General features: G+C 37.5%; 1 protein-coding gene across 3 annotated transcripts; it reads right to left on the bottom strand.

Annotated features, from left to right (window-relative positions):
* Nucleotides 1-271: 271 nt before the first annotated feature.
* Nucleotides 272-27,690, bottom strand: LOC149813469 (putative polyamine transporter At1g31830). Of its 3 annotated transcripts, none has more exons than XM_089991670.1 (3): nt 27,372-27,690; nt 24,640-26,165; nt 272-373 (listed from the first exon to the last, which is right to left on the bottom strand). In XM_089991670.1, the coding sequence occupies exons 1-2, from the start codon at nt 27,390-27,392 to the stop codon at nt 24,687-24,689; spliced, it is 1,500 nt and encodes a 499-aa protein (XP_089847796.1). In that variant the 5' UTR covers nt 27,393-27,690; the 3' UTR covers nt 272-373; nt 24,640-24,686. The 3 variants fall into 3 exon arrangements, with proteins under 3 accessions (XP_089847796.1, XP_089847795.1, XP_089847794.1); XM_089991669.1 differs by lacking the exon at nt 272-373 and adding an exon at nt 19,885-20,056; XM_089991668.1 differs by lacking the exon at nt 272-373 and having other exon boundaries at nt 24,547-26,165.
* Nucleotides 27,691-27,978: the final 288 nt, after the last annotated feature.

Genomic DNA, 27,978 nt, shown 5'->3' with positions numbered 1-27,978 from the left:
CCAACATATTGGTGGATATTGGGCTCTCTGTGCCTCTAAGGTTAGAGGCTGTTCCATCATAAGGCTACCATTTATACAAAACCATAACTCTTGGAATTAACAAAAATTCACCCTAGATTTGGTCCAGAAGACATCCATAGCTTTATTTAATGGTGGCAGGAAGCATATATAGACATTGTTTAAAACTCATGGGACAAGGTATAAGTCTCTTATAAGTACATTGAAGCTTTGACAATTTGTTTGATGCTTACCCTCCAATTTGATTTTTAGAGATGATACTGTTGCCATCAAAGTAAGCTGGCAACCGAACCCGGACTAAACTCAGCTCTCTGGAAAGTACAATAAATCAAACTTCCTCGAGCTCAACAGATACCTAGGTTAGTTAAAAAAAATTATGATTTCAATGGTCAAATGATGCATCACAATGATAACCAAAAAGGGACAATGTTATCTTGAGCATGTTTCAAGCATTTCAACAAGCCTGGACAAGTATAAAATGTACACAAAAAACAAGTGAATACATCACCCAGAAATCCCAGAACACCAAGATATTCTACATCAAGGTTATGTTATTGTTCCACAAGACAAAAATGTGTTCCTATCACTTATGAATGCACACCTTAATATATTAATGCTATTTTTCTTTTTTCTTCCACAAGCCAAGAAAAAGAAAAGTCATCTGTTAAGGGGTTTGTTTGGATGCACTCCCTTAACGAGAAACTGAAAGGAAATGAGTTCTTCTAAGAATATTCACCAAAACACTAAAATGGACACTCAGAAGAGTTCTACCAAAAATATCAAAATGAACACACAAAAGATCACAAATGGGCTCACACACAAAACCCACCAAAAGAGGATCAACATAAGGATAAAAGAATAATATATATTGTTGTTGATCTATGCAAGAAGCATAGATAATGAAGGGAGTTTTACCCGATATATACACACAATAGAGGAGCTCCAAGAGAGACGTTGGGGATACCCAACCCAACGGCTCTATTTAACAACTCTTGATTTGACTAGTCAACAAGTGTTGATTAGAACCAATACAAACAAAAATGAAAAAAAGCTAACCTAACTAAACCAACTAATCATAATCCTAGTTATTAACCTAGTTATATATATAATCTTAGTTACATATACATATAATATACATTTTTAACACTCCCCAAATTTACGGTTGGATAACCGAAAGTTCGGCTAAGAAAAAGTGAAATCTAAGAACATTGAGAGGTTTGGTGAAAAAATATGCCAATTGATACTCTGAAATAACATAGAGAAGATCGATAGTGCCATGTAGATACTCCTCTTGTACATAGTGACATTCTATCTCAATATGTTTGGTTCTTTCATGGAAGGTTCGATTGTTGGCAATATAGATGAAACTTTTGTTGTCACAACATATTTGTGATGCTCCTTTAATCTGAACATCATCTCCAAGCTGTGATTGGATCTCTGCAAGCAGAAACCAATCACAAACCTCAAAATTCTGAACACAAATGCAAAGCAATTGAGAGAACAAAAAAATGCAGCCAATATCCCTCTAGAAGAAGAATAAGCTTGAGAACTTGACACCTTCTGAGATGGCAACATATGAAAAATCACTTCCCCATTTTGTGCTGCTCCATCTTGTTGAACCACCGACATCGATCGCCTAACGGATGTCATTTTGATTTTTTGTATACCAAAAAAAGAAGCAAGAAATAGCACAACGAGAAAGTTTATCATTTTTATAGGTAAAGACAAAACATTTACACCAAAAAATTCTTCATCTAGAGTAATTAGGGATTTGTTTGAAAAGTTTTTCAATTAGTGACATATTTTCTAAAGAAGATATGACATTATGTTAATGAGATAAACTACAGTTAATGCGGCTTAAACTCAAAATTCTTTAGGTACTTGATTTGTAATATGTAAAGTTCGTGTTGTTTCTATAATATGCTTATGCTTTCTTTCAACCAAACCATTTTGTTGTGAACTGCAAGGACAAGATTTTTGATGTGTAATATCATTTAAATCTAGGTAGTCTTTAAATTTTTTTGATAAGAATTATTTCCCTAAATCAGTGCGAAAGATGAAAATATCATTTAGGATTTTATTTTTGACCAAATTAAAATGTAAAAAAGCTTCAAATTTGTGTTTAAAGAAATAGATCAAAGTATGTCTCGTAAAATCATCCACAAAAATCACATAATACACAAAACCACCCTAATATAACTGGTGTTGAGCTCTTAACATCTGAATGTATTAACTCAAGTGGTCAGGAAGAAACAAACATTGTTTCTTGAAATGTTGATCTCTTCGTTTTGCGAAGAATACAATCGTCACATATAAAAATTCCAGATTTACAAAAAAAAAAAAATAGAAAATACTGAATCTTGAATATATTAGGGTGGCCAAGTCTTTTATGCCATAAATCCAGTATAATTTCTAAACATTACAACAAAATGTATTCTTATGTATTTTCAAAAAATCTATGTAGTACAAGCATCATTCTCTATGGCCTTCCTCAATCAGCTTCCCTAATTGACGATCATCCATCCTACAATCATAAAATGAGAAGAAAACATTATACCCATGGTCAGATAATTAAGAAACAGACAAAAGATTTACATTTAATTTAAGAATATATCTAATTTTTAAAATAAAAATTCTTTTTGAATTTTGAGAAATGTTTTCAAATTTTTCTATTCCTTTTATCTCAAGAGATGTCCTATCGATAGTAAACACATTTGATTCACTTGAGTTATGACATTTAGATAACACACCACCATTTGGTGTCATATAAAAAGAAGCACCTGAGTCAAGAAGCCAAAGAAATTTACCGAATAAGGGAAGCCGAAGGAATAAACCACGACTCCAGTTGATGAAGATGTTCCTTTGAGTAGAGGTTGAAGTCAAGGACATACTTCCAATAGATGGATCTTGTGTAGTTTTTATATCACTTAACTCTTGTGGAGGTCCAAGAGAGACAACCTTCTTCTCATAAGGTTTTTTTAACTTAGGACAATAGATTTTTATATGTCCTGGTTCTCGACAATAATAGCAAATAACTTTTTTTCTCTTATACTCATTGCCTTGTTTTTCATAATATTCATCGTTTGACTTTCATAGTATAGTGGTTTGTATGTATGAACATAAATTTTCAATCTAGATACGGCTAGAACAAGTCATCATCACTATTTGAAATTCTCTTTTTAAGCTTATTTTCTTTCATATTTAATTCCTCTAATAGTGTCTTCTATTGAGGGAACTTTTTTTCGATGAAGAAAAACAGATTTGGGGGATTCAAAATTTGATCTTAATCTATTAATGAATTGATAAAAATGCTCTGCATCAATTTATTTTTGGCGGAGTTCTATATCTTTGAAACAATGTCATTTTTGCTCAAGAGTCAACTCTTCCCAAAGTTTGAACAATCCATTATAGTATTCACTAATATTTTTGTCCCTTTGAATTATATTTCATATTTTGTCTTGCAAATTGCACACATGTGCAATATCTTTAAGAGAATACGTTTTCTTGAGATAGTCTCATACATTATTTGCATGCTCGAATTTAGCAAGACTAAAACACTCCTTAATATCAACACTACTAATAAGCCAATACATGATTTTGACATGCCTCATTCTTCATCCTTTCTATTTTTTTCATAGGTGGCCATTGCCTTGATTTTTTGTACTTCTTTCTCACCTTTTACTTTAGTGAGGATTAACTTGGGTTCCAGATCGGTCTCATCCATTAGTCTTCACAGCTCTTTTTCCCATATAAGGTGCTTCATAATTGAAGCCCATGTTATATAATTTGAGTAATTGAGTTTGATAGGTTTTATGATGACGCTTTCATTGTCATTCATCTTTAAAGGGCAAAAAGAACCAAGAGGAAGAGTAGAGAAAGAAGAGAAGAGAAAAATGAAGAGAGAAAAAAGGAAAGGAGAAGATCATGGGCACTCCACCATCAAGCAAGCACCATTAATCATGAGCATGAACACTCCTTTACTAAGTAAATTCCACCAAACCATCGCTTGGAGCACAATCACGATCTCACTAGTACTTGAATGAAGATTTGCGAAAATGCTTTACTTTCAAATTTGAGTAGCATGCTTTCCAATGCACCAAAAACAATTTTAGCTTGATCACCAAGCTCTGATACCATGAAAGGAAATGAGTTCTTCTAAGAATATTCACCAAATCACCAAAATGGACGCTCAAAAGAGTTCCACCAAAAATATCAAAATGAACATACAAAAGGCCACAAATGGGCTCACACACAAAACCCACCAAAAAGAGGATTAACACAAGGATAAAAGAATAATATTTATTAATGTTGATCTATGTCACAGGGATTCGGCCCGCAGGGTGCCGCACCCGCGTCGACGCGACTCAACGCAGGTGCGGCACCGGGTGCGGTCAACTCGATCCTAGGTGCGTTGACCGCACGCAGGATCATTTAGGTCCATTTTTTTTTAAAAAATTTCCCTATGAAATAGGCTGCGAAATTTTTTTTTAAAAAAAATCTGCTGACAGCTGCTGATGGGCTGCAATTTTTTTTTAAAAAAAAAATCTGCTGACAGCTCCTGCCTTTTCAAATCCCTTTTTTCGTAAAGGATTTTCTCTATTGACAGCTCCTGTCAGCTGCTGACAGCTCCTGCCTTTTCAAATCCTTTTTTTCGTAAAGGATTTTCTCTCTCCCCTTTATATATATATATATATATATATATATATATATATATATATATATATATATATATATATATATATATATATATATATATATATATATATATATATTTGCCCCTGCCGCACCCCTGCACCCGCACCCGCACCCATGTGACATAGATGTTGATCTATGCAAGAAGCATAGATAATGAAGGGGTTTTTACCCCATATATATATACACAATAAAGGAGCTCCAAGCGAGACGTTGGGGATGCCCAACGACACGACTCTTGATTTGACTAGTCTCAATACAAACAAAAATAAAAAAATTAACCTAACTAAATCAACTAATCCTAATCCTAGTTACTAACCTATATACATATATAATCCTAGTTACATATATGTATATTTACATTTTTAAAAGAAACATGGGACAAGCCAATAAATCACCTTATGGTAGAGTAATATACAACTTCCAAGCTCATCTCAATTTTATGGTTGAGTGGGTGCATCCTAAAGCCACTCAAATCATATTCTATTTGGGGCAAAGGTTGTAAGTAATGTATTGTTATCTGTATCGGTCAGGCAAAAATTAGCCAGTATCGTATCGTAAATTTTTAATAAAAAATTTCAAAATTTAAAAAAAATCAAGAAAAATCAGAAAAAATAGCAAAAATTTAAAATAAAATCATAACATATGAAATAATGATGAATTATACAAAATACAACCATAAAATCATATATAAAGCATTTATGTCTCTATGAGCTACATAAAACTCTTGCAATTAAGAACATGCCACAAGACTCATACTTTCACGATCAAGTCATACTAACAATGTCTTAAGTCATAACTAAACAATTAAGAGTCTAAAAGTTCATAATAACTAAAAACATTACATTTAACCACCGTCTTATATGTCAATCTTTAGCCCTAAAGTTCTAAACTATAAAGATCCTAAAACTAAACTATCTTCTAGAGCTTATTTGCCAAACATTAGGATAGTAATTCCTCAGTGTTGCATTCAACTGCCGCGCGATGATCTCTTTATCTTTGGCCATTTTTTTTGCAAGTGGGTCATCATCATCTTCTTCTTTGTTTTTTTTTTGCAAAATTATTCTTCTTTGAATTTCTTTTACTTCATCAATAACATCAAAACGAAAAGTGGCAAAAATAGATGAATAATCACATGAACGTACATTTCGACGAAGACCTACAATACTTAAATCTATGCAGTTTGTCTCTAATAATAGCACCACAAAACATGCATCTCAATGATGACCCTGGTCGTGGTACATCATCCATGCTTCTTTAGTATTATCATGCAGGATCATCTCTATAAGATGAACATGAAGATGACATCAAAAGATCTAAAATAAAACATAACCAATTAACCACCAAATAAAAATATAGGCATACAAATATTCGACAAATTTATTACGAATGTCGATAACCATGACATTCGTCTGATCGACGAAATGCACTCTTGAGAAAATCGTAAAAGCCCTCTCCCTTGCACACAGATCGTCCCTCAAATCGCTCTTATGGCCTCTACACAAATGAAGGAGTCGGCCCTTAAAAAATATTTAAAACCCAAAAAGTAAAAAGTAACTTTTGATTTTTGTGTCAAACGTGATTCGTAAGATATGCCCTGTATCGTATGATACAAGTCGATATAGGGGTGTATCGTACGATACACCTGATACGGATATGATACACACTCGTATCAGTTTCTCCCAAAGTTGAGATATGTACTCTATTGTACAATACTTACAACACTTGGAGTTACTCCATTATTTTAGGGCTTACCCTTTCTTGAATAAATGCTCAAATAATACAATATTGAATATGAAAAGAGAATACAGACCAGACATGGCATAATATGGAAACACAACAGCATGCCAATTAGCAATTAATATATTTACAGATATTACAAATAGTGTCAGAATGAAAATATAGTTTATGATTCTCGACAATGAGCCAAACGTTGTTAAACGTCCAACACAAATTTTGATATTTAACCTAGTTCCATAAACACTTCAGAGCTATGTCACATGGGTGCGGGTGCGACACGGGTGCGGCGTAATTTCAAAAATTTTGGACACGGGGACTCTGCTATATATATATATATATATATATATATATATATATATATATATATATATATATATATAAGACTCTGTCAAAGTTGTTCCCATTAGGGGACACGTGATGAGTTGTGAAGCCTGATTCAGGGTTTTTTTCCTTACAGGAGGGGGGGGGGTCCCCCGGCGCGGGCCCCCCTGGGTGCATTGACCACACCCAGGGTTAGGTTGACCAAGTCCGAGCCGCACCCGTGTCAGTGTGTGTCAACGCGGGTGCATAGACCTTGAAGCCGAGTTAGTGTGACATAGCTTCAGAGTAATGATGAAAAACTGTCAACATTATTGTTGAAAGCAAAATGGTGAAAGATGCCAAAATGAGAAAATAACCCGCTTATTTAAGTTGGTTCTCATCAAGCAATACAAGTGCTTAAACATGACTTACAATCTCAGGGAATCTGCAGCAAGGGCCATCTGTGGCAATGCAAATGGCCATGAACAGTTGAAGAGAACATTATCAAGACATTTGAATGTGAAGATATACCAATGAAGTCACACTGTCCTATCCAAGGATCTCAGATTTGAATCACAGGAGACACTATCCCCAGATTGCTTCGCAACTCTTGCATGGTAAAAGATGTACCAATCTTAAGAACTATGATGACAGAAATATTGCAATTTTTTTTATTACCGTAGGATATCATGGTTCGTCTCTTCATGATCGAAAACTTATTTTTGTCTCCGAAAAATGATTTGTTCTTGTCACCCAACATAGATCTGAAGATAGATAAAAAACCTATGTGCCCAAAGGACAAACATAAAATGAAATCCTTCAAAAGAATCTCTAGGGAGACCTATTGACCACTAAACAGTTTAACCCAATTAAAGATAAATTGCATGATAGACAACTAAATACAACCAAGGTAACAAACCTCAAAGAGAGTTATTACAACCGCTGACCTCTAATATCATTCTTCTGTGTTTCAATAGGAAATAAACAGCAATCTTGTTTACCACCTCATTCCCAGTAAAGCAGGACTGGGGCTTCTCATTGATGGACGCAGATCCATCTTAGAAAAGGGAAGCTTCCCTTGATTGACCATGCTCCTTTACCAGTGCAAACAACAGAAGCATCTGAATCCTATAGCAACATACTCTAAAAGTTACAATAAAACCTTTTCCCCCCTTTTGGGTACCAACAAGTTGGAAAAAGTCAAGGCCCCTTTTTCTTCCCCTTCATCCTTAACACAATCCCTTCATGTAGCCAACAATCATCTTCTGCAAAGAAATAACAACCCAAATATCTCATCCTTCAGTGAATTTGAACATCTTGAACCCTCGCAAGAACCCCTTGTTCCACCAGCACTGCAGCGAACATCTAATTCCTCAAAGATGACCTTTTTGTCATTTGCTGTAAAAAAAAAATAGTGCTAGTGATAGTCCAGTTTAACAAGATTCAGGCTAATTTAACCTTCAAGTCAAGAAATTCAAGCAGATCAACTTTTCTCAAGTTGAAAGAAGGATGAAGGGGAGAAAAAGCAAAAGTTGACATTATTAACAGGAATACAGAAACGTATCCTAGTATACTCTTTCCTTTTTTTCTGTTTGAAAAGGAACTTCATATATTTAAAAAGCAAATGACAAAGGCTATGTCACATAGGTGCGGGTGCGGATGCGGGTGCGGCGATGCGGCACTTTAAAAAAACTTGGGTGCGGGGAGGGTATATATATATATATAAATTTTAACAGTTTTAAGTTAACACTACATGTATGTGTGTGCATTTATATATATATATATAATATAAATAAAAATAGACTTGATTAGGGTTAACTGAATCTACTTTTGGATAGAAATGGACCTCAGTATGGTTGATTTCACCTAACAAAAAGGAAGTTGTGTCCAAGTATCGCACTCCCCTGGGTGCGGGTGCGACGTGGGTGCGGTGCCCTGTTAGAAGAGTCTGTGTGACATAGGACAAAGGAAACATTATATATATATAGGGTGTTAAAATAGAACATGCGTATGGGTCTAGATCCAGATCCATACGCACGACGTTGTTAACATGTTAACGTGCTTAGGGTTTTCATTAATGGCATTTATGTAATATAGCCATTGTAATTTGTTTATATGTAATGTTTAGGGCTCGATGGCTGTGCGTTGAAATATTCAGAGCAGCCCTAGCCTTTGCGCAACTCTCTCTCTCTCTCTGTCTCTTCTCGTCTCCCTGTCCCTTTTTTTTGTTTTTCGTGCAGGATATCAATTACGGCAGCAGCCCCTCAGCCCATTTAACATGGTATCAGAGCAGATTCGTGACTGGGCGTGATCAGACGTGCATCTACAGTCTGGTTCCTATGTCGTTCTTTCTTCGTCTTTTCCTGCATCTAAAATCTTTTATCTGTGTCATTTTTTCTTGCATCTAAAATCTGTTGTGTCGTTCTTTCTTGTATTGGGTCGTTTTTTTCCTGCATCTAAAATCTTTTATCTGTGTCGTTCTTTCTTGCATCTAAAATTTGATTTTGCGAATCTAGACAGCAGGTTCGTGTTCCTATCCACCGTGTGGTATCACAACCCTGAACAGGTAGTTTTCTCCTTTGTCTGCCTTAATCCTTCTTACTATTCTTCTTCTTCATTTATTATTGCCTTTTTTTTCTGCCGTGAATTTGTCTTCATCTTTCTTTATTTCCTGTGACGCAGATCTGGTTTCTTCCTTACAATCTTGAATATCTTGAGTATGCTATTCTCTGTGTCACAGATTTTATTCTGATTTCTGTAGTGAATCAGGTCGTGAATCTACCTTCTTCTTTCTTTATTTTCTGTGTCATAATTTGGTTTCTTTCTTAAACTTCTTAAATTTGTTTACTCCTTGCTTTCTCCTTGCTCCATTGATATGGATTCTTACTCAACTTTTTCTAGGCAAACTTTTTAAATCAGCTTGTTACAAAAAAACTTACACATAATAATTTCTTGATATGGAAGAGACGGATACTTCCGTTCATACGAAGTCAGGATCTTGATGAACATTTGGATGGTTCTATTCCTGTGCCACCACAACTTATTTTGCAGGAAACCAAGGATGAGCAGGGTGACACAATTATTAAGTCTGTTAAAAATCCAGATTATACAGCCTGGAGAAAGAGGGATCAGTCTTTGGTTGCTTATATCACGTCAACACTCTCTCAAGAAGTGTTGGCTACTCTTTCAGATGATTGCATTGCGGCAGATCTATGGAGTAAGTTGTCTCAGACATACTCTCAGATATCAGAAGCTCGAGTTATGTATTTAAAAAATGAGTTTCAAAATTTGAGAAAAGGCTCAATGATAGTTATAGAATACATAGGCCGTATGAAGAGTATTACTGACCAATTGACCATTGTTGGAAGTGCTATTTCAGAAAAAGATAAAGTACAACAACTTCTTAATGGATTGGGCCCTGATTTTGACATGTTTACTACAACATTGTCCTGTCTTCCCTGCTTGCCCAACTTTGATGACCTCCAGGCGAAGCTTCTTCAACAAGAGATGAGTATGAGACAATGGGCGAAAGGAAATGAATCAGCTCGTTCTCACTCAGTTTTGGCTATGGACACTTCTGTAGGTTTTAGACGAGGAAATGGAGGACATCAAGGAGGCCGAGGCCGAGGCCGATGACGTTTTGGGCAAGGAGGTCGTGGTATCTTGCCTACACCTAATATTTCGGGTGTTTTTAATGCAGGGAATCAGAGGAGAGTGCCCACTTGCTTCCTATGTAACAAAAGAGCACATGTGAAAGCTGATTGTTGGTTTAATCTGCAGAACAGAGGAAAGACAAATAAAATTGAGAATAAGTCAGGCACCGCTGTGGACACAAAAGCGCCAATTGCAGATATGCAACAACCTTTACTATCAGCATCGTCACAGATGACGATCAAGCAAAATGAACAAGGAGAATGGTATGTTGACTCTGGTGCTGCCACTCATGTCACGGGTAATGCGGGTAAGTTATCTCACTTATTGCCTTATCTTGAAAGAGGTAATATAGTTACGGGAGATGAAACTTCTCACTCCATTAGTCATACTGGCAGTGCACATATTCCTATGTCGAAATCCTCACTTCACTTGTCTAATGCCCTTCTTGCTCCTAATATTAAAAAGAACATTGTCACTGTGGCTAAACTTGTTGACGATTTGAATTCTTCAGTCGAATTTACTCCCTCCTCTGTTTATGTTAATGATCTACAAACGAAGGAGACGTTCGTTGAGGGATAGCCACAAGGAAACATGTACGTCTTCAAGGAGATTCCCTCAGTCCCAGTTCTCCAGTTGGAGCCGTCTAAGCATTCTTCAGTCTCTTCGTCTTCAAAGTCTTTGTCCTTCAGTCCATTGAAATTTTTTGATTCATCTTATTGTAATAAGCCAGATATCTGGCACAGTCGCTTGGGACATTGTAGTCGAGGTTTCATTGAAAATCTCTTATCAAATGGTCTTCTTCCAAAGTCTAGTTTAAGTTCTCTTTCAGAGAATAAAAAATTTTCATCTTGTGAACTCTGCAAAAGTCATGTTCTTCCCTTTCACAATATTAATAAAAGAGCTTCAAAGCCATTTGAGATTATTTATTCTGATGTTTGGGGACCCCTCTATTCCTTCTCTCTCTCGCAGTCGTTACTATATTATATTTGTTGATTCTTATTCCCGTTATACTTGGATATATTTCATGAAACATAAACATGAAGTCTTTCAAATATTTCGAGAATTCCATTCAATGGTCAAAACAAAGTTTTCCAGTGATATTGTGCATTTACAATGTGATGGTGGAGGAGAGTATTCATCAAACGAGTTTATTGCTTTTATTCAAGATAAAGGAATAAGTCGACAGGTTTCTTGCCCTCACACTCCTCAACAAAATAGGGTTGCAGAGAGAAAATACCGGCATATTGTTGAAAGTGTGATGAGTATGCTATATGAGAGCAAGGTGTCCATCAGTCTTTGGACAGAAGCCTTTCACACATTTGTTATATCATAAACTGTCTCCCTATGGCGCTTCTGGATCGAAAATCTTCGTATTATACTTTATTTGAAAAAACATTCTTCCTATGATGAGATACATGTTTTTGGTTGTGTATGCTATGTGCATATTGATTACTCCATGCAGAATAAGTTTCAGGACAAGGCTGTTAAGTGCATATTTGTTGGGTATGCGGATGAATACAAAGGCTATTGATGCTATGACTCTAATACAAAACGTATTAGGACATCCAGGAATGTTGTTTTTGATGAACAAAATTTTCAGATCAATGACTCTGAACGGTTGCCATGTCGAGAAATAGAAGTATATGATCCATGGATGAGCGCGGATCTATTTGCCAATACAGGGGAGACACGTCAGGCGACTTGTTCTTCCTTCAATTTGAGTAGGGAGTCAAGAGACTCACAGATGCATGTCGAGCCATCCTTATTTAAGCCATTTCCAGTTGAGCCACCTCCAGTTGAGCGCTTCTCTGGTCAGATTTACACTAGAAGGAACAAAAATATAGGGTCAAGGGATGTGGAAGTCGTCTCTAGTGATCCGGTTTCAAGGTCGTCACGCATCAGACATCCTATTCAGCGATGGGTAAGTTATGAGACTTTTTCCCTTGATTTTCAGTTGTTTATAACTTTATGTCCTAACTCACAAACCAAAATGAACCCACTTATTTTAATCAATCTCTTCATTGGATTGAGGCTATGAATGAAGAAACGAAAGCCCTTCATGAGTGCCAAACTTGGGAAATAGTACCTCGACCAAAAGGAAAGAATTTAGTTGGTTCAAAATGGGTTTATAAAACAAAATATAAGCCCGATGGAATTATTGACAGATATAAGGCACAACTTGTTGCTCGGGGATTCACACAACAGTATGGTGAAGATTACGATAAAACCTTTAGTCTGGTAGTCAGAATGGGTACAATTCGTGTCATCATATCTTTGGCAGTCGACCGAGGATGGAAGCTTAGTCAGATGGATGTTAAAAATGCATTCTTGCATGGGGTCTTGAAGGAGGAAGTATATATGGAACAACATCTTGGGTATGCCGAGAAAGATCCTATTACCTGGGTGTACAAGTTAAGGAAGTCTCTATATGGGTTGAAACAGGCGTCTCGCTCTTGGTTTGAAAGTTTCTCCATGCAAATTCAAGGCTATGGTTTTAAAAGATGCTCTCTGGATCACTCGCTTTTTATTTACCAGAAGTCGGGCACCGTCATACTTCTTATATATGTGAATAATATTGTGATCACTGGGAATTCAGATAATCATGTGCAAGAAGTAAAGCGGTTTTTGATGAAAGCTTTCAAGATGAAAGATTTGGGGGAGTTGAGATACTTCCTTGGTGTAGAGGTTGACAGACAAAGAGACACATTGACACTCATGCAACAAAAGTACACACTTGACCTTCTAGAAAGGGCCGGGATGACCAATTGCAAACCAGTCACCACTCCGAGTGTATTACATCAAAGGTTGAGCTCTGAAGATGGCCACCTTTGTGTCAATCCTACAACGTATAGAAGTATTGTAGGGATGCTGCAATATTTGACCTTTACCACACCTGATATAGTTTATGTCGTCAATCAAGTATCGCAGTTTATGCATGCTCCAACGGAAGGTCATATGGAAGCCGTGAAGCGCATTCTACGTTATTTAAAGGGAACTATAGGAGACAAACTTGTTTATCGCTAGAATAATAACCTATACATCAAGGCCATGAACTCATCACTTACACAGATGCAGATTGGGCAGGAGATCCAGATGAGAGACGGTCTGTCTCTGGATATTGTGTGTACATTGAACATAATTTAGTGTCTTGGAGCAATAGAAAGCAAAAAGCAGTGGCACGATCGAGTACAGAAGCAAAATACAGGTCGATGGCTACAAGCAAAACAGAAGTTACATGGATTAGGCACTTATTAAGTAATCTTGGAGAGACAATTATTCGATCATCTCTTCTATGCAACAATCAAAGCGCAATAAATATTGCATGTAACCCTATTCAGCATAGCAGAACAAAACATATTGAGATTGATCAACACTTTATACGGCAAAAAGTCGAGATGAAAGAGATAGAACTACGTCATGTTCGAACAAAAGACCAAGTAGCAGACTTTTTTACCAAAGGGTTAACAGGACATCAATTCTGGTTGTTAAAAGGCAAGTTGTATATGTTCCAAGACCACGTACAACTTGAGGGAGGGTGTTAAAATAGAACATGCGTATGGGTCTGGATCCAGATCCATACGCACGACGTTGTTAACGTATTAACGTGCGTAGGGTTTTCATTAATGGCATTTATGTAATATAGCCATTGTAATTTGTTTATATGTAATGTTTAGGGCTCGGTGGCTGTGCGTTGAAATATTCAAAGCAGCCCTAGCCTTTGCGCAGCTCTCTCTCTCTCTCTCTTCTCGTCTCCCTCTCCCTTTTTTTCTGTTTTTCGTGCAGGATATCAATTACCGCAGCAGCCCCTCAGCCATTTAACATAGGGCTAGGCACAAATCCTGCCAGAACCATGTGCTGGAAATTATGAGCATTCCTGCAGTAAATGGTGCATGCAGAAGTTACACCGAATTGAGGATGAAGTCACAGAGCTAATCACGAATTGAAAAAATTCACTCTAGAAGTCCCACAAAGTCGCAGCAGATGTGTAAACAACTTGTCAGTCATACTTTGACAGCTCCAACAAAGAGCACAACTTCCATCCCAAAGTGAAGCTGGGGTCCGTGTTATCTGGGATATGTCTCCTTTTCCCATGAAAAAAAGGAGCACATCTTTCAGTTAGCACCATCATGAGGGTGTCACTATCAATATTTAGTCTTTGACATGGTTGAAAGTTGACAATAGCATGATCTCTCATGCGGATTTCCTTGACATGGAAACACGGGTCATTTAGATTCCGTTTCGCAAAAAGGTAAAATCCTTTTGATCAGCACCATTCTGCAAATGAGTTGGCCGAGAAGCAGTAGAGAAGCACTGGCCACTAGTTTTTTATGGCCAACCCAATGCCGGATGATACTGAAGATTACATGAGTGTACCATGTACATGATGCATTTCAAGCGGACACAAACATTTATATATACATCAGTGGCATGCTTGGCTGTAGCTGGGCTTTTCAGGGATGCACACTGACTTTGATAAAGAATTTAGTTTCTGGTCAAGAAAATGTTGTTTTTGTTCCTTCAAAGTACTTGCTAAAAGAGATGCACTAGAACAGATAAGCAGAGATGGTGTCAATCAGGATATAGGTCAGATAAGCAGAGATAGTGTCAATCAGGATATAGGTCATGTTACAAGAGAATTCTATGTAACATGAGAATTCTATGTATTCAAAGAGCTGGTTGAAGAAGACGCATTGGATCCATTTCTGTACGAAACACAAAACCTACCAGCAATCTTAAATTCAGAGTCAACCAGCTCAACAGCAAGACAAAAAAGACATGATCAAACTCACGAGGATAGGATTTGTTGGTCCCATCAAAAAAGTTGCACTAAAATAGGGTATGCAGGATTTCTAACTCAACCTTGAGGCTGGGGAGCTCAGAACAGGAGGCACAGAATTAGACAGCATGCCCTTCTTGTGGTGCAGGGTGAGAATTCAGTAACCAAAAGATGCAAGCCTCCATCCTTATCCCCGAGAAGCCTTCCATGTTGGAGACTGTTAATGTACTGTTCATTGTATATATATATATATATATATATTGAAATATTTTTTTATGTAAACTGAAATACCGATCAAAGGTATTTGAGTCATTTCCTAATTTTGTTTTTTTGTTGTTTTGTATCTTTTGTCTTTTACTTTTTGTTTGGTAGGTCATTTCCTTATTGTAATAGGGGTCAGCCTGCTAGGGGCTGCATTCTAATTTTTCTTTTTTGTTCTTTGTATCTTTTGTCTTTTACTTTTTGTTTGGTAGCTGATTGGGCTAGTCCAATTAGACGTTGGACTAATTCTAGCCATTGGGACTAGCGGCTAGCCCAATGTCTGCTTGGGCTGTCCCATGCTTGTCTATTTAAAGGGGTTTATCCCAAGCGGGAAGCGATACGGGAAGCGGAAGCAGGAAGCGATACGAGAAGCGGGAAGCGAGGCACTTCTAAAATTTTAGAAAACGGGAAGCGCGGGATGACTTAGGAGCGAACCAAGAAGTGTCGCGGAAGCGACCTAGGAAGCGTCTCGGAAGCGAACCGAAAGCGAAGAAGGAAACGACATAGGATTCGAATGAAAAGCGAAAGGGAAGCGAATAAGAATCGAAAGGAAAGCAAAAATGTAATTATATATTTTTATTTTATCAAAAAATAAGATTTATATTATCGTTGACAAAATAAAACATGTATTTAAGACAATAAATAATATAAGTTGCAATTATCTAACAAATGCATCATTTGCAACTTTCAAGTATTTATTTAAACAACTAGTTGCAGCATACTAGTTGCCCCACTCTTTTGATAGAGTAAATGAGTCGAGCCTGGGTGAGACCAGGCTCGGTATATCAAAAAATTCATACTTAATAGGGATGATAAGCTCAATCATGCTTAGTATACATTTTGTATAATATGTTTTTATATTATAACTTATATATTTTTATAATATGAATTCAAGAATTTTCCTATAATATTTTTTTATATACTATACTTATAAGTATCTCTTTTGTTTCTTTTATCATGCTCAGTACACTTAATCAACATGTAAGTTCAGAATTCACATAAAGCAAAGTCACTTCAAGAGATCAATGAGAGAATGGAAGTATGCAAGATCAGACACCATAATGAAATCATAAGACAACTTGTGGAGGCAAAACATGTTTTTCATTGACTTTGAAATTGAAAACAATAATCCATATATATCCAACAGTGAAAGAATAATAAAAGTGATCCAGTCAATTGATCAGGATTTAGGCACTCGTCAAAATGACTTAAAACCTACAAGAATGATAAAAAAATATTGCATTAACCCTTATTCCTAATACATAATTACACCAATACTCTACATGAATATGTCAATTTGAGGAAAATTAAGAAGCAAAAGGTTGATTAAAGATGGCTATTCCACATATGACATGAAATATGCAAATCCTGACTCAGGATATTACCATGAACAAATGTTTATTTTACCATGCTAACATCATGTAATTCAGCCATACTATTCATTTACCGATGCACACCTTTTCACTCTTCAAGAATTAATACAGACAATTTCAATGTGCTTGTTCTTTCCATGCTATATTAGAATGATGGAGATGTAACATAGCACGATTTTCATAATACAACAAAAACTCATGTGCTGATGGCGTGATACCCATCTGCAGTACCTGCTGCTACAACATGTCACAGAGATACTCCAACTTAATCCCATATCATGTCCCCTTGTAATAGAAAATTTCACAAAAATGGCATGTGACGTAGAGGTTTTGCAGTCACTACCTTGGCAGCATAAAACTCTGAGGGCTTACCACCGAGGTCGTATCCCATGTGGTAAGCGGGTCCTGTGCCAAGCTGAAAGCTGGAATCCCTCTGTCTGGTGGGGCTTAAGAGATGGTTAGGGTCTGCCTAACCCCAGCTTGACTTAAAAAAAACAAAAGAAAAAAAAAACTCTGAACGAGAGTCGCCATGCTTGGCTTGTGAAGGGGTTGCAGTCATGCGATGAGCGTGAGAGAAGAGATGGAGAGAATCGAGATAGAGTGAGTGAGAGGAGAGCGTACCTGAACATATTCATCGTCGGACATTGGTGGAGGTCACCAAAATTTCTGGAGGTCGCCGAAACTCGAAAGTCGATGGCCGAAAACGAGAGAGCAAGAGAGAGAGGGAGGAGTTAGATGGTAGGTGAAAAACAAAACCCTAAGCCCCTCTTTTGGTTTTGTGTTTTCACGAGTTTTGTACAATGTTCGTTTTGCCCTTATTAAGAAAATGTTTCCTTTAAATTTTTTGTTTCTCACGTGTTAATTTTTTTTTAAAAAAGGGCAAACTCGTCTTTAATGTGTTAAGCATCTGAAACGTGTTCCCCTTTAAAGGGGTACGCGTCCCCCTTTAAAGGGGTACGTGAATCCCTTTAAAGGGGTACGCATCCCCATATAAAGCAAAACGCGTCCCCCTTTAAAGGGAGACGCGTTTCCCTTTAAAGGGAAACACGTACCCCTTTAAAGGGAAACGCACATGCTTCCTAAATTGCACATGCGCTTCCCCACACATTTTGGAAGCGCCGCGTTTCACGCTTCCGAAGCACGTCTCTGGGAAGCGCGCTTCCCCTAGTCCATAGACGTTTCCGGTAACTCTGGTTTATCCCCATTGTAATCTTATGCTTTTCTAAGCATTTTATGAGATTAATTATAAGTTATTCTTTTAACTTTGTGTTCTCTTGTGAGTTCTTCATTGTGAGGATTATTCTTCGTCCATAAGTGACCCTATTTGTGTTTGTGCTCTCTTGTTCCCCTGTTGCTGTATCAGTCAGCATCGTGGGTTGAATGCCTCCATGGAAGAGCCAGCACATCATGGAAGACCCTCTAGGACCTATGCACAGATGAAACCTCACAACCAGACCTGCCAGATGGGTCATACAACTTGCATTTTGGCAGTTCCAGAAGCAGATCAAGGAGTACCACCAGAATGTGACGAGGATGTTGGCTATATATATAGCCAATGTTATAAAAGCTGGGAAGGGAAACCTGCCCCTACATGGCACAAGCCAATTTTGGTCCTTCCAAGTCATTTTATAATCGAATAGAAATGACTAGTGTTATCTTGCCTATTTTCATGTGAACCTAGAATATTAAAAGTTTGTGCTATTTATGCTGCCATTTATCTACCCTTCATTCAATCACGCTTCTTCTCTTCCCAAGTTTACTCTTTAAGAGCTCACTTCATGTATTGGATATGTAAAATCGTCATCCAATATGGTCAGCTTCTTTGCTTTCTAAGTTGAGCATTATTTCTACATCCCAACAGGAATTGGACAATGGACCAAGAGATTTCTTAGAGTATATGCCCCTCTAGTCTGGAGAGATTTTATGTTCCGATCTTCACATATAGGAATGCACAATGAGCCGAGCCGAGCTCTTGGCTCGGTTAAGCTCGGCTCGGATCACAAATGAGCCGAGCTTGTACAAGCTCATAGGCTTGGACCGAACAAACGAGCTGAGCCTGATCGGCCTACCGATCTCAATATGGCTCAATTCGTGAGTATTTCAGACCAAGGTTGTAAGTAGTGCATCATTACTTGTATTGGTCGACCCAATAGTAACAATGGACCAAGAGATTTCTTAGAGTATATGCCCCTCTAGTCTGGAGAGATTTTATGTTCCGATCTTCACATATAGGGATGCACAATGAGCCGAGCCGAGCCGAGCCGAGCCGAGTCGAGCTCTTGGCTCGGTTAAGCTCGGCTCGGGCTCAGGTCGGATCACAAATGCGCCGAGCTTGTACAAGCTCATAGGCTTGGACCGAACAAACGAGCTGAGCCTGATCGGCCTACCGATCTCGATATGGCTCAATTCGTGAGTATTTCAGACCAAGGTTGTAAGTAGTGCATCATTACTTGTATTGGTCGACCCAATAGTAACACCGTATCGAATCATAAAATTTTAATAAAAAATCAAAAAAATCAGAAAATTTTAGTAAAAAATCTAAAAAAATCATATGACATGAAATAATGATGAATTGTACAAACTATATACATAAAATCACATTATGAAGCATTTATGTCTCTATTACATACCACAAGAGTCATACTTTCATATTATATAAACAAAAACATCTCACAAGAACAAGTTTTTTAATAAAACAAGAATGCATGATATATCAATAATCATAATCATCTTCCCTATCTTCTTCTTCTCATTCTTCGACATCCACATTGTCCCCAAAATATGTGGAGTCTTCATCATCTACCTCTTGTGCTCCTTCCATGTTAATTCATTCAATGTCCTCTTCATTCAAAAGAGCCTATGCTTCTTCGACCCATGCATCCAATTCATCAAAATGTTCCAAACTGATGGGATCAAATTGTTCTTTGTACCTCCTAGATGATAACTTTTCGATTTACTTAAAAAGATGACATGAAAAAATTAAAATTATTTGAGTTTTGAATGAAAATGACAAATAAACTTTACAATTTTATATACCTCTGCCTCAGTTGTAAGTTGTAGCAAATATAGACGAGGTCATTGAGCATTTTGTGCTCCAATCTATTTCTTCTTTTGATATGAATTTGCTCGAAGACACTTCAGTTTCTCTCGCATCCACTTGTACTACATGTTTGACTTAGAATGCGAATGCCAAAAGCTTTCATATTTGGAACATCACTTCCAAACCTAACCTACTACAAGTCTGAAAGAAAAACAAAAAAAATGAGAAATTAATTATAAGACAATAACATATATACAATCATACAAAACATCATAATTAAATAACAATTTAAAATTGAAATTGAAATAGACAAAATAAATTACCTAGACGCATTGTGGCACGATTTCATGCTGCTCCAGGTCTCTCCATATCATACAATGCATTATCATAAGTTTTCATTTCCTTATTAATTTGATCTTAAATGTTATAATCAAAGTTCAACCTTTCAATGCAATCCAAAAGTCTCTTGTTGATTTCTATGTATATTTTAAAAGTAGGGGAGTATCTAAATACAAGATTTAAATAGTATAGTGCAGCATGAAGAGGTTGATGAAGTTGTCATTTCACCGATCAATGATGTTCTATATAGGTATGTAAAATTTTTCTCCCCCTTCAAATTATCTCTAATAACCTCTTTTGCCTTATCCATAGCCTCATAAAGATAACCCATAGTTGGTTTGTCTTCACTGTCAACCAATCAAAGCACCTTCACCAAAAGTATAATTATCCTCAATAACTTCACTTATGAATCTCATAATTCACTTATGAATACAATATCTATAATTTCTTTGGACTTTCCTTTGTGTGCATGGGGATATGCATTTCACTCATCTAATGAAAACAGTTTTTTTAGTGCAGCTTTATTCTTTACTAAACTTTGCACTGTCAAAAAATTCGTAGCAAATCTAGTAACTGCACTATGAATCAACTCAGCACCACTAGTTTACTTTCTTATTAAGCTCAAAACCCATGCATGATTATAAATAAATTTAGTAATTTCTTGACAACATTCAATTATTTGATCTACCTCATCCATGTTGCCAATGTCCTCAAGCATGAGGTCTATGTAAGGAGCAGCACACACAACAAAAAAGAATGACCTAAAATTTTGCAATTCTTTATCAGCTGCCTTATAATTTGTTGCATTATCAGTAATGAATTGCACAATATTTTGATATTCAACCTCTACAGCAACATGATAAAAAACTCTAAGTAATACATCTAATGTTTAGGGTATATCAGACAGACCAAATGATTACAAAAACATGGTTTCTTGGGGCAATAGAAAAGAAAATTTATCAAGGTTCTCGACTTTTTATTTGTCCACCCATCTGTCATGATGCTACACCCAGTTTCTCTCCATGACTGCCTCATCTCATCACAATATGCCAACACTTCTTTCACATTAGCATCTAAAATATTTTTTCTTAAAAAATGATATGAAGGCATCTTGTATCCATGCTCGATATTGGTTATGGTATGTGTCATGACCTGAAAATGAAAAGAATTTGCTGCATTTAAAAGAATGCAGGCACCACAGAACCATTTCTCAACCATGACATCCGCTTTCTCGACTAAATGATGAGTCATAGCAGTACGAATATCGGGCTGCGCCCCAGAAAGTCCTAGGAGGAGAAAAAACTCCTAATAGAGCCTCTATCTCTACCTCCTGGTCCTCCTCCTCTTCTTTTTGTGCCCGCAGCGGCAGCCGCGACACTACTACTGGCACCAGTCACGCCCTTTCCCTTCGCTGCAGAACTTCCTACTTCTGATCCTATGCTATGGGTTGTAGGATCAGAAGTAGGGAGCTCATCTTCGTAATACACATACTCTTAAGGCTCCTCATACCCCATTTCTGCCTCATTCATCTCTTTGTCTTTTTCCTCTCAAATCATCAAATAATTGTTGGCATTGCCATTTTATGACATCCGATAATTTGCACGATATGCATGTTTGAACATTATGATGTGTCCCGGCTAAATGATGCTTCAACAGAGAGATACCACTCGAAAAACTATTTTTGTAATAGTTGCATTTGATTCTCAATCGGTTTCCACTCGTTATTTGAGTGCATCATTGTTATGCTAGATCTTTCGATGTCATCTTTCCCAAAATACACTCAATAACAAGCAACAAATATAATTTTTTTACCTTAACCCATTTCCTTAGGTGAAAATACAGTCTTGAGAAAATCGCAAAAGCCCTCTCCCTTGCGCACGAATCGACCCCCAAATCGATCTCACGGAACCAATGGTGTGTGGGTTCCCTTCCAACAGCCTCTACTCATGTTTAGAAGTTGGCCCTTAAGAGGGCTTTTAAACCCAAAATGAAAAAAAAAAAAAAACGAATTTTGGGTCTTTTTTAATGCGCCAGACCCGTATCATACGATACGGGGTGCATCATATGATATGGGTCGATACACAAGTGTATCATATGACATACTTGATACGAGTGTGTATCGTATTATTATATAAAAAAGTAAATGATATGTATCGCGACGTATCGTACAATACAACACGATATGAACAACTACCCACCTCGAGATCCGCCTTCTCAAGCCCCTCACCCATCTCTCCTGTCTCTCTCCAATCTCTCTCCCTCTTCTCGAGCCCCTCCCCCTTCTCTCCTTCTTGTGCCCCCTTCTCTCTCTCCCCTTTCTCGCTTTCTCTCTTCTCCCTTGCTCAACGGTGGTGGAGGACTTTCTCGCTCAGTGACGACAGAGCGCGGCGGAGGCAATCCTCTCTCTCTCTCTCTCTCTCTCTCTCTCTCTCTCTCTCTCTCTCTCTCTCTCTCTTTCTTCCCGATTGAGGGGAAGACTTTCTCTCTTCCCCTCATTCTCGTTCTTCCCCTCTCTATTTCTTATTCTTTTCGATTGAGGAGAGAGGGGAAGACCCTCTCTCTCTCTTTGCTTGCTGAGCCCGGACCGAGCTTGAGCTAACGAACCGAGCCGAGCCAGCCCGGGCTTGACACCTGAACACCAATGGTTTAGGCTTAGGCCAAGCCTGAGCACCATTTTAGTTGGGCGAGCCAAGCTTGAACATGCCAAGCTCGGCTCGTGTGCATCCCTGATCATACGGTCCTTACACAATGGGCGCTTCACTTTCCTCTTTGTTGTATCCCTTCTTGTGGCTTCATGATCACCCACACATTTTTTAATTCCAACTTCTAATGCACCCATAGTTTGCTCCCCACAATTAGAAAAACATCACAAACACCTTTTCCAAATTAGACATTTTGAATAAGAGGGTATTTCTACTTAAGCTTCTTTCTTAGAGCACAACATAATTCCACGTAAAGTAGGACGAGAAAAAAATGTTCAATGGAGTATTGCCTTCACAATTAGTGTAATGATAACAAAAACAAGAACAAGAAAGTGCCCTCTTATGGGCTTACAAGAGCACAATATTCAAAATTACAAGGACCACTTATGGGTCAATCACATAAACACATACACATGGGCCAAGAGCACAAATAAAATATAAAAAATGTATTGCTAAAATGCCTTAGAAAGCATTAAGTAACAAGGAGGGGAAACACCCCTATTTATACACATAAGAGAGCCATAGAGCCCTTGGGACACTCCCCAACGGCTAGAAATAGAGTTGTTGGGGAGGTCCCAATGACTCTATGTGGCTTTTCACATTATGCCCTCAGCTACAAACTAAATCCCTAGTTTGTACATAAAATAAATAAAATACTATTGTGTCCCTATTGGGCACAACCTATTACATGACTAGTGAAAAGATGAAAATACCCTTAGTGGGTATTTGTCTATTACAATGAATAAAATACATATATATGTATAAATAGATATGCATATACGCATATCTTAACAAGCTTGCATTTAGTAGATAGGCACATGCTTGCCAAGTCTCTATCAAAAAAGAACTGTATACAACAAGCTTGACTTGGGAGTTTAGCTCAAGCCCTTTTAGATCAACATGGTATACTCATGACAACCTTGTAACTTATCCAATTCCATGAAAGGTCCAAATTTTCTAATGTCTAGAAGGGCAAACAAAATACCATCTTTGTATTATCAGTAAGAAGGTTATGTAGAGTGGTTGACAACCAGCGAAATTATAACTGCAAAGAAATCCTAATAAGGTACATGGAGTCAAGTAAACTAGTAGCTCATATTAGAAATAAACAACTGAAAAATAAGTATACTAAATGCTTTGAGAATTAATACATGATTATAGCCAAATGCTCAAAGAAATAGATAAAAACATAGGTAAACAAAAACATGCAGTAAAAGAAAAGGATTTGCCAAAATCAAGACAAATACCAAGGAATGAGCTAAGTTTATATTCATTTGATAACCAACATCATACTAATCAGCTGACCTGGCTGGTCAGTTTGGCTTGTAATTTCAATTCCCAACCTTTCAGATTTCTTACTTGGACTTTTACACTTCTTTCAACTATTAAATACATGGTTCAATTTCAGGGATGTGAATTAGGTCTGGAACAACCCAATACACTGACCTTTTAATGTTAGCTTGCCATTTTCTTTCAAATCTAGTTTCAGGTTGGTATAAAAATAAGACAACCAAATCCAACAAGAAAATTACAGATATAGAATTAAAGGCCAAGCAAAGTGCATTTCCAAATAAACCAAATGGTCCTATTTGTATCACTAATATTAAAGCAATGATGAGAAAATGACTACAATTGGTGATTAGTGCAAAATAGAAGAGACACATTATAATTCACTTTATTTAGCTGCAAAGCAATGGTCAACATTACATAAACAACTAAACCATAGAGATTATTCTCACTTACAATAGACAAGGCCACACAATTACATGCAATGAAAAGAGCTGAAATCATCATCTAGCATAATCAGACAGGAGACCAGTTTGTTCTATATCTGATTCAGTGCCCTCTGAGTCCATAGCTTTGAGATCAGGGAGGTCAGTGCTTGTGGAGAATTTTAGCCATTGCCTTCTTTTCATATACTCAAGAGATGGATAAAGCGCACAACCAAAGAGTACAGCAACAATGCTTATAGCTATAACCTTGAGAGAAGCAATTGCCAGAACCACAACAATTAAAGCTGTTGGAGCTACACAAAGTAAAATGGCACCAGCAGTTCCCCCAGGTATTTTATAAGGCCGTGCAGCTGTTGGATTTTTTATCCTTAGATATATGAACGCCACAAATTCCAGGATCATCCCAAAACAGTACAGATAATTCTCAGCTGCAATGATTTCTTGAAAGCTCAACCATGAAAGCAGAACAACACCAGATGCAGAGAATAGGATTCCCAACAAAGGAGTTCCATAAAATGATCTTCTGCTGAAAACTTCAGGCAGCATTCCCCTCTCTGCCATTCCAAGAAGTTGAAATGAATCACTACTCATTTCAGCAATGAACATGCCCATATTTGATAAAGCAGATGCACCCTGAATCCACCACCACAACCAAACTCCACCAAGAATTTTTGCAACGTCAGCAAAGTATCCATCACTCCATAATGCCCTATTAAGAGGGATAGCTCCAGTTCCAGTCAAGAGTGGAATAAAGTACCCAAAAATGACCAATATAAGCGCATAAAAGAGAGCTTTTGGGAGGGTTCTCTTAGGGTCTTCCACCTCTCCTGCAAGAGTGCTAACCGAATCCCAGTAGTTAAGATTCCAAAAGAGTGTATTTAGATACAATCCCCAATTGACATCGTTCAAGTCAACCACCAACCACCTGGAAGGTTCAATCTTTGGTATAGCCAAAATTCCCATTACAACAAAGGGAAGGATGGAGAAGATACCCAGTACTATGGCAGTCCACCCAACGATGTTCAATCCTCTATAGTTCATATACGTAAGAGCTACAGTTAACAATAACACAGCAAAAATTCTTGGTAGTCCTTCTCCCAGAGAAGGGATTTCAGATTTCAAATAGTCTAAAAATAGAACAGGGTATAAGGCATTATCGATAACCCCACTAAGCCATTTCATCCATCCTTGTTGGAATCCCAAAAATGGGCCCAAGGCCGATGAGACCCAAACTACGTATCCTCCATTTTCAGGAAACATCGTGCCCATCTCTGCAGTAATTAAGGCTTCTGGGATGCTCCATATAAAGGGGAAAATCAGAAAACCCAAAAGTGCTAGAAGAGGGCCACCGGCCTTAACACTGTCCTCTATACCAAAAGGACCTCCAGACACTTCATAGTAGATGAGAAAAACAAGAGGCAGAACAGCGACCTTTCTGTAGCTTTCTAATTTAGGTACTTCTTCGGTTGCATCAAAGTCCTTACCAAAGTATTCCCCCATCAAAGAAGACTTCCTATTTGGTAATCTCCTTAGTTTCTGCAAAATAAAAGAAAGTTTCATTGAATATGCATTTATTATGACAAAAATCCTCAAAGTACATCTACAGTTGAGAAAACAACCTTAGAGTGCGTTTTTTTTATTCCTTAGAAATAAAAGATGCATTAGCGTTCTAGTTAAATATATTCAACAATTTCCAATGCAGAATCAACATTTAGGCCATGCAGGTGATCTGCCTCTTAGAGTTGAAACATGCACAACGATACTAACTCAACCAACTAACATGTTGAACGTGCACAGCCAGTAAGCTACATCCATATACATGGATCCATAATCTCTCAACATGTCACTAAAGAAGCATTGATAAAAAAAGGCAAATTAACACTTGCATAAAGCAAGTCAACTACACAAAACAGTCATTCCATCTGAAACAACCCAAAATAAATTGCTAAAATCATCCAAAACTATGTTTGGGCCTCAAACTATAGGATAAACCGTGAGTCCATTATCTTCCCTTTTCGGATAAGAACTCCCAAAACACCAATATCACATCCATTCAACAATCTCTAATAATTGCGATATTAAAAGGGACCATTGAAACTATTTCAGTAGCACCAACTAAACCAAATATGATACAGAATAATGACCCTCTACCCTCCTCAGATAAATGACTACCAACTATTGAACCTTCCAAAGAAGAAAAAGGCTAAGAATCGCAGTCAAGTATAGCAAATGATGCCGGTCATGCCAATCTTGAACAAAAGTTCAACAATCTCATGTAGTTTCATCAATTGAAGAAAATAAAAACCCATGAATTTTCCATCCTAATGCCGCATGCATGACTGGAGGATTGCATACACATTTTATCAATCCAAGTCATCAATCCAATTCAGGCACCCAAAATCTAAACTAGAACAAAGAAGATTCCATACCCACTTCGTTAATCCAAGTCATCAACCCAATTCAGGCTTCCAAAAATTTAAACTAGAACAAAATACAACAGGAGAAAGGAGCAAATCCCATCTCCCCCCACACCCCACCCTCCATCACTCAAAACAACCACAACCCCACTAAAGAAAATCTATTAACTGATGAGAAGAACACAAAAATAAAACCATATTACCGCTTCCACCTTTAATGTCAAGGAAAACCCAAGTCTAGAATTTGCAAAAGAACATCCAGATTGAAGAATTTAAGGGAGTAAGAAAAGAGGGTGCCGGACAAATGGGTCGATAAGATTCTCACCACGATATGCCACGCGTTCATCTGAAGGGAGGCCGACCAACAGGTGGCATCTGGAACTTAGCAAGCGGAACCTGATTCGGAGCCCACTCCCCAACAAATTGATGAAAACGTTGATGGGTGCACTTGGGATTCATTTCTCGGCCTATGGATTCCGAACCAGAGGCACCAACCACCCCACTCCCTGCCTAGACTCTTTGTGACTAACGGGCTTATTGGATTGCATCAAAAGGAAAGAGATAGAGATCGGTTTCGATTGTGAGAGAGGAAGGGAAGTTTGGCTCTCGACCACCTGGGAGAGAACGAAGAAAAACCGTCTCGTGCTAATATCCCCACCTGTATGTTTGTGTAAAGATAAACATTTCAACAGGGGCCTTATTGCCGTCCATCTTGAGGATGAACCGTTTTGTAATAGGGAGTTCGTACAGTGGCACAAGAAACAATATTCCGAAGGTAGCTGGTATAGCCTGAGGGTAAGTTTGGTTGTGTTTTTGAAAGTGAAAATAAAATCTCATGAGACTTTGATCAGTAAATTCATCTTCAAAATCTCATGACATTTTAATAAATACTGATCAAAAGAGACTCGAATCTCATATAAATGAGATTCATT

The sequence above is a fragment of the Nuphar pumila genome, chromosome 16 (genome assembly GCF_984573655.1).
Source record: "Nuphar pumila chromosome 16, dmNupPumi1.hap1.1, whole genome shotgun sequence".
Lineage (NCBI taxonomy): Eukaryota > Viridiplantae > Streptophyta > Magnoliopsida > Nymphaeales > Nymphaeaceae > Nuphar > Nuphar pumila.
Note: the sequence above shows the minus strand (reverse complement) of the source record. Positions and strands in the feature narration are given on the sequence as shown.